The sequence below is a fragment of the Sinocyclocheilus rhinocerous genome, unplaced genomic scaffold (assembly GCF_001515625.1).
Source record: "Sinocyclocheilus rhinocerous isolate Xijiao unplaced genomic scaffold, SAMN03320098_v1.1 scaffold3403, whole genome shotgun sequence".
Lineage (NCBI taxonomy): Eukaryota > Metazoa > Chordata > Actinopteri > Cypriniformes > Cyprinidae > Sinocyclocheilus > Sinocyclocheilus rhinocerous.
The window spans coordinates 250966-255440 of NW_015647944.1; the positions used below are offsets into that span (position 1 = coordinate 250966).

The 4475-nt window shown below is 30.1% G+C and overlaps 1 protein-coding gene across 1 annotated transcript in view; it reads left to right on the forward strand.

The window, feature by feature from the left end:
- The window catches only part of LOC107709389 (CUGBP Elav-like family member 4), a gene marked incomplete at its 3' end in the record, with an annotated part of 67026 nt that overhangs the window by 3418 nt on the left and 59133 nt on the right, over positions 1 to 4475 (forward strand). The window contains exon 2 of the mRNA XM_016513841.1: positions 2842 to 2924. Within this exon, the coding sequence (XP_016369327.1) occupies positions 2842 to 2924 (83 nt within the window). The remainder of the gene's footprint in view (positions 1 to 2841; positions 2925 to 4475) is intronic.

Sequence of the window (4475 nt, forward strand, 5' to 3'; positions counted from 1 at the left end):
TGTGTGTGAGAGAGAGTGTGTGTGTGTGTGTGTGTGTGTGTGTGTGTGTGTGTGTCTGTGTGTGTCTGTGTGTGATTTGAATGTTGTTAAGCTTGGTTTGTGGTGAGTTGTGTTTGATGGCTTTGGCAGAGTCAGGTCCTGCTGCGCTTACATAATGTTATTTAACTTGTCCTGCCGCCGCTGGACTCCTGGATCAGCACTTTCTCATTGTCAGTCTGTTTGCATTTAGTTTAGTTTGTGTAGGAGTTTTACTGTCTGTCTCTGTGTGTGTGTGTGTGATGCTCAGGTCATGAAGGAGAAAGTGCTGTTAGATCTCAACAAGACATTACATACACATAAACTTATCTAAATATGCATGTTTTAATGAGTTTTCTTGAGATATTATTTCAGTTAATTCAAGTTTTAGAAAAACTACTGTCAAACACACACTGAAACTCATAGATCTTCACCACAAACCGCCAAAATAAAAGTTCAGTTTAACTTGAAGAAATTATGACAGAAATATATCAATATATGTTTTAATTTATACAGTTCTGTTGTGCAGCGTCTAATTTGACAAAAATAAAAATGCAATGCTTTGTTGTAGATTAATTGTTATATTTTCATTTGATTACATTTTTAAAAGATCGCTAAAATAGGTAAAAAAAAAAAAAAAAAGTAATTTCATTAACCACCATTTTTGTTGATACATTTGTATTTAATCATAAAACACAGAATCCAGAAAAAATGAAAAGGAAAACACAGAATTTAGGGGAAAATAAAATGTATTTCACGGGACCTTAAATAAAAAGTTATATAATTGTGAACAAACAAGTTATGTTTGCATTCATTCTCAAGGTCTAACAAACGTTCCTTCCCCATTAATGCTAAATGAATATCATGATAAATATTGATGGAAAAAATATAACCCAGCCCTAGTTTAATGTGCATAATCAAGACTTCTAGTTTACTTCTTTTGTGATATTTATAATGAGACATAAATCACCAAATTTTTTTAAGTAACATAGATGTTTTTTGATGTAACTCCCCCAAAGCAATACTATGGTAGCTTGTTTCTTCCACAAGATAAAAAAAAAATCCTTGCAATAATGTGTTTATATCTAACAAATCTGACTTTTTTATTTATTTATCAGAATTGCAATATATAAAGTCAATATATATTTACCATTTTATGGTAAAAAAAAACACATGTAAATGACGAGATGTAAAAAAAAAATTATTTGCGTAAGGGATATAAGTTACTTTGGTTAGAAATGACTGTCAGATGTCATAAAAGTGTTAAAAGTGTGAATGCATGTGTTATGATAGCAAAATAAATGAAAATTGTAGTTCAATGTGTTTATGAGACCAATATACTTGAGCTGTAAAGGAAAGCCTGTTAAGTTTTGTAAAGTATCTGCACTTGGCATCCGTGTGAAAGTCCCGGAGCGCTGCAGTGTGTATCCGGCTGCAGGTTTGGCCGATGGGTGCCGCGTGTGTGTTCGTGGTCCCTAAGGAGGGCACTTCAGCGCGTCTGCTGTAAGGTGATGAGAAATTGTGCCGCCGCTGCAGAAATGCCTCTCAGAGGGTCACCGCCGCCGCACACGGGGCAAAAAACACACTTTTGATGTTTAAGCATGTTCACATTCATTTGCAGTGCTACTTTAGTGGTGGAGGTGTCTGAAAATGCAAATGTGGAGATTTTTCTGCTATTTGTCCAATTAATATGATTCTGAATAGTGCTGTTGTTTGCATAACCGTCAGACGTGTCTCTGATTTTTAATTTTTTTTAAATCTCTCTGCTGCTCTGTAACTGTGAACCAGTCTAACCATTCACATTAGACATGCTTCAACTTTATACTGTATGATTTTAAATCTTAAAAGTTAACAACTCTTTTGTTCTTTCTGGCTTTTAATTTAAAAATACAGATTATTTTGATCTCTGTTTATTTCATGTGTCATTTTTTATTTTATTTTATAATTTTATTTTATTTCATTAATTTTCCTACAATTTTTTTTTTAACGTAAATATTTATTATTTTTAAACATTTTATTTTATTTATTTTATTTTATTTTATACGTTTATATTTTATTATACTGCACTTTGGTAAATTTAAATAATGTTTCATAAGTAAATTGACATTGAAAATGGACAAATTGGCAATTAATGTGATTTTTATTATATTGTTGTTGTTTGCATAACATGATTTTTAATTCTTTATGTCTCTTTGCTTCCCTGAAACCTGTCCACCCATTCACACTATATTTTATTTTATTTTATTTTATTTTATTTTATTTTATTTTATTTATTATGATTTATACATTATTCTTATACCACACTTTGATCAACTTTTGCTGTTTTAAACTGTGCTTTATAAGTAAATTGACATTAAAAACCACTGTAAGATTTTTAATTATTTAGTTCTAAAGTCTCTTTACAGCCCTGAAACAAGTCTACCCATTCAAATTAGAAATTTAATTTAATTTAATTTTATTTAATTTAATTTTATTTTATTTTTATTCTTGTACCTCACTTTGGTCAACTTTTGTTGTTTTAAATTGTGCTTTGTAAGTAAATTGGCATTGAAATTGACAAATTGACAATGAATGTGATTTTGAATATTGCTATCATTTGCATAATGGTCAGATGTGTCTCTCTGCATGATTTTTTTATTCTTTATATCTTTTTGTGATGAGACATCTGTAGCCTGGTAAGGTAAAACTAATAAAAATCTAAACATGCTTTAAAAGAAACTAGACTTTTAGATTTTTTTGCATGCATGAATCTCATCTGGACGTTTTTAGTAGTTCCTACAGTGTTGAATGGGCTGACCTGTGCGTCTGTGTGTTCGTGTGTTTCAGGATGTGCCTTTCTAACGTACTGTGCCAGAGAGTCAGCGCTGAAGGCCCAGAGCGCTCTCCACGAACAAAAGACTCTACCCGGGGTGAGAGACACGTTATTCTTTTATTTCTCTCTCGCTCTTTCTCCTGAACTCATAATCAGCACAGCTCTGGTGCTGCTGGCAGCTGATTGGCTGTCGGTTCTGTCTGATTCCTTCATGTTCATTAATGAGGTTTTTGAGGGCAGCGTCTGACATTTGAACAAGATGAGGCAAATAATATCAGACTCATTTTTTTTTAAATGTAAAGGAGCTCGTCTCATTTTCTTCAGCTGTGTTCACAAATCTGATTTGATTTTTGGATTTGAACAGCAGACATCACATGATTTCAATGTGAAGAGACGATTAAACATCATAACATATGTGCAAATGTGTAAAATATGTAAATATTTGGTGTGAAACTACATTTATTCGAAATATGTATTGATGTAAATTGATTTGGACTGTGACAGTGGAAGTTAAAATATCAAGATTTAATTCATAAAATTTAATATAAATACATTTCATATGAAATGGTTTTTGTTCATATTTTGAAGTAGTTTTTATTTGTATATTTTCTGTTTTACTTTAATTTTAAAGTATTTAATATTTAATATTATTTTAATTTTATTGCATGTTTTTTGTCATTTTTTTACGTAGTAGTTTTTATGCATTTTTATTTTAGATTTATGTAGTTTTAGTTATTTTAGTACATCAAGTTAAACTAAATAAAAATAAGAGATGTTGTCGTGGCAACTGGCTGAAATAAAATAAGTTTAATCTTTTTTTATATTTAATTTTATTCTAGTTAAAGTTTGTTTTAAGTTTAAGTCACTACCTTCAAAAAGGTATTTAGGCCTAAATTTAAGATTTATATATTTGAATTGCGTATAAAATGTCCATCCATTTGGTTTACACAGTTTTAAACAAACTAATAAACTTAATGTGATGCATATTTATCAATCATACATAAATGAAAAAAAAAATCATGGCATGGTTTATCATTTATTTGATTTTGTTTATGTAATCAAATTTTCAAAATGCATTTATTCAGATTGCTTAGAAATCTGGTCATTGTAAAAATTACATTTATTTAGTTAAAACGTATGAATCTGGTTAAAGTATGAGACTGAAACAGACTGGATTTCCAAACCTGTTTGACTTTCTTTCTTCCGTGGAACATAAACGATTTCAGAATGTTCATGCTGCTCTTTTTGACACAATAAAGTTGATGCAATGAAAGTTTAATGAAAAAAAAACGATCAAACTTTTTTATCGAATAAAGCTCCACATGCATCCGTTCTCAACATGGACTCATCTCCACTCTTCAGCACAATATGACCCACAAAAGAACAGAAACTCTTCTGAAAACCCAGCAGAACTGAACATTAAACTCTAACAGCTCTTTCCTTTTATTCAAAAACACAGAAAACTACACTTCATTTCAACATTTACTCTCCAGAAACAAAAAAGTGGATTGAAATTAAGTTGACAAAATGTTCAAGAATTGTGTTGCTGAAGAGATACTATTATAGTTTTTATTAATTTTTTTAATTTATTAATATTTTATATATATATAGTTTTGTGTTTTTGTCATTTATGTGATTTATATATATA